The sequence below is a fragment of the Arachis duranensis genome, chromosome 9 (assembly GCF_000817695.3).
Source record: "Arachis duranensis cultivar V14167 chromosome 9, aradu.V14167.gnm2.J7QH, whole genome shotgun sequence".
NCBI lineage: Eukaryota > Viridiplantae > Streptophyta > Magnoliopsida > Fabales > Fabaceae > Arachis > Arachis duranensis.
Genome location: NC_029780.3, coordinates 10,352,753 through 10,355,642, shown reverse-complemented (window position 1 = coordinate 10,355,642; position 2,890 = coordinate 10,352,753). Strand labels below are relative to the sequence as shown.

Sequence of the window (2,890 nt, the reverse complement as noted above, 5' to 3'; positions counted from 1 at the left end):
AGTAGTAATTGCATTAATCCATCAAGACACAGCAGAGCTCCTCATCCCCAACCATGGGGTTTAGAGACTCATGCCGTGGAAAGTACACAAAGAAACGTGTAAAGTGTCATGAGGTACAGATACAAAGTCAAAAGATCCTATTAATAGTGAACTAGTAACCTAGGGTATACAAAAATGAGTAAATGACATAAAAATCCACTTCTGGGTCCACTTAGTGTGTGCTTGGACTGAGCATTGAAGCTTTCATGTGTAGAGACTTTTTCTAGAGTTAAACGCCAGCTTTCATGCCAGTTTGGGCGTTTAACTCCAAGTTTTATGCCAGTTCCAGCGTTAAACGCTGGAAATTCTGAGGCTGTTTTGCCATGCCGGTTTGGGCCATCAAATCTCGGACAAAGTATGGACTATTATACATTGCTGGAAAGCCCAGGATGTCTACTTTCCAATGCCGTTGAGAGCGCGCCAATTGAGCTTCTGTAGCTCCAGAAAATCCACTTCGAGTGCAGGGAGGTCAGAATCCAACAGCATCTGCAGTCCTTTTTAGTCTCTGAATCAGATTTTTGCTCAGGACCCTTAATTTCAGCCAGAAAATACCTGAAATCACAGAAAAACACACAAACTCATAGTAAAGTCCAGAAAAGTGAATTTTAACTAAAAACTAACTAGATTATACTAAAAACACACTAAAAATAATGACAAAAAGCGTATAAATTATCCGCTCAACAATTAGCGCTAAAGTTCATTGGAGCTAAGGAGATTAAGGACATTCAACTAACTAGTATGGTGGGCTGTGTGTATAAGGTGATCTCTAAGGTATTGGTTAGGAGGATGAGATCAGTCATGTCAGGTCTGGTTGGAGAGACCCAGAGTGCATTTGTAGAAAATACATGATGGGGCTCTTATTGCATGTGAAACTGTACACTGGCTTAAAATAAGAAAAAGGAAGCGGTAATAATTAAACTGGACTTTCAAAAAGCTTACGACAGGGTCAAGTGGAGCTTTATGGATATTGTTTTACAGAAGATGGGATTTGGGCGAAGGTGGAGGGCGTTGGTTATGGAGTGTATAGGCACTACTTCTATGTCGGTGTTGATAAACGGTTCACCAACAAAGCCATTCAATATGGAAAGAGGCCTAAGATAAGGTGACCCCCTATCCCCATTATTGTGTTGTACTCGTTGTTGATGTCCTACATAAAATGATTGGAGAGGCAATTAGAAACGGCCTAATAGCCCCTTTATTTGTTGGGAGAGATAATATAGAACTGTCACATCTTCAGTTTATCGATGACATTGTGTTGTTCTGTCCGCCGGAGGAGAAGTCTATTAAGAATTACAAGAGACTCTTACGATGCTTCGAATTGATGTCGAGGTTAAGTATCAATTTTGACAAATCCAACCTGATCCCAATCAATTGTGAGCAACAGTGGATTCGAAGTATGTGTAGCTTATTGGGGTGTAAGGAAGCTACTCTTCCAATCAGATACATTGGAATTCCTTTAGGAGTTAATCTGAGGTTGGTCAAGACGTGAAAGCCAGTTATAGACAAAGTGGAGGAGAAGCTTAGCTTGTGAAAATCGAAGATTCTCAACAAAGCAAGGAAGTTGGTGCTCATTAAAGTAGTATTAAATAGCCTGCCGGTTTATTATCTAAGCTTATATAAGATGCCGAAAGCCGTTGCAAAGAAACTGATTTCGTTACGGAGAAGATTCTTGTGGAGTAAGGAGGATGGTAGGAATTGTATGGTTTTGGTCAAATGGGAAGTGGTCCAAGCCCCAAAAAAGCTAGGGAGGGTTGGAGTCAAAAATGCAATGGTTCGTAACACAGCACTCTTGTTCAAGTGGTGGTGGAGGTTTGCTAACGAGGAGTGCCCGTTGTGGAAGAAAGTGATATATTCCTGTAATAATCTCTCCCCTAATGAGTTTTTGTCTACCCAAGCTCTACCTACTAGAGGGGGTCAATGGAAGGATATTTGCCAAATACAGATCAAGGAGCAACATATAAGAGAGAAGATGATAAGTGGCTTGTCCATGGAGGTTGGTGATGGCATAAGAACTCATTTTTGAAAAGATAACTGGCTAAGTTGTGGTCCTCTTAAGGATAGGTTTTCAAGGCTCTTTTCGGTTTCAATTCAAAAAGGCTCTGTCATAGGGGTTTGTGGGTTCTGGGATGGGTTAGAGTGGATATGAAACTTTCAATGGAGGTGAGAGCTATTTCAATGGGAGTTGGAACTTGTGAATCAATTACACGTGACTTTGAGGCTGATCAAACTAGCCTTTGACAAAGAGGATAGAGTTATCTGGAATTTTGACAGGCAAGGTGCTTTTTCTACTAACTCTTTTGTGTAGGTGTTATAGGAAGAAATGCTTCCAGATGACGTAACAAGCTATAGCTTCACTAAAACTATTTAGAAAGGATTGTTCCCTTCAAAAATAGAGTTGCTTGCCTGGTTTTTCTTGATAGGCAGAGTGAATACAAAGAAAAGGCTGTGTAGACTTGGAATTGTTGATCAGAATAATAATTTGTGTGTATTATGTAATAAGGATGTAGAATATATTCACCATTTGTTTCTTGGCTATGAATTTACTTGGCAGGTGTGGTGTGTTTGGCTATGTAATTTTGGTAGACAATGGTCCTGTCCGGGTACGTTAAAGGAACACTTTTAAAGTCGGACAGGTGCTACAATGAGGAAGGAGGAGCGCAAGAAGTGGTTCATCAGCTTTTTCACAATTGTTTAGAACGTTTGGTTGGAAAGGAATAGGAGATTGTTTCAGAATACCGGAGTGGAGGTGTAAGGATCCCCTTTGTTATAAATGACAATATTAGAGATGACAAGTGAGATAAGTTATTCAGTAGGTGGTTACAATAGGTGTTGTTTTTTTATTTAATTTTTT

At 39.9% G+C, this 2,890-nt stretch overlaps 1 protein-coding gene across 1 annotated transcript in view; it reads left to right on the top strand.

Moving 5' to 3' along the window:
- Positions 1–1,145, top strand: part of LOC107464572 (uncharacterized) — a 13,621-nt gene extending 12,476 nt beyond the window's left edge. Inside the window, exon 5 of the mRNA XM_016083493.1 lies at positions 984–1,145. Within this exon, the coding sequence (XP_015938979.1) occupies positions 984–1,145 (162 nt within the window). The remainder of the gene's footprint in view (positions 1–983) is intronic.
- The last annotated feature ends 1,745 nt before the right edge of the window (positions 1,146–2,890 follow it).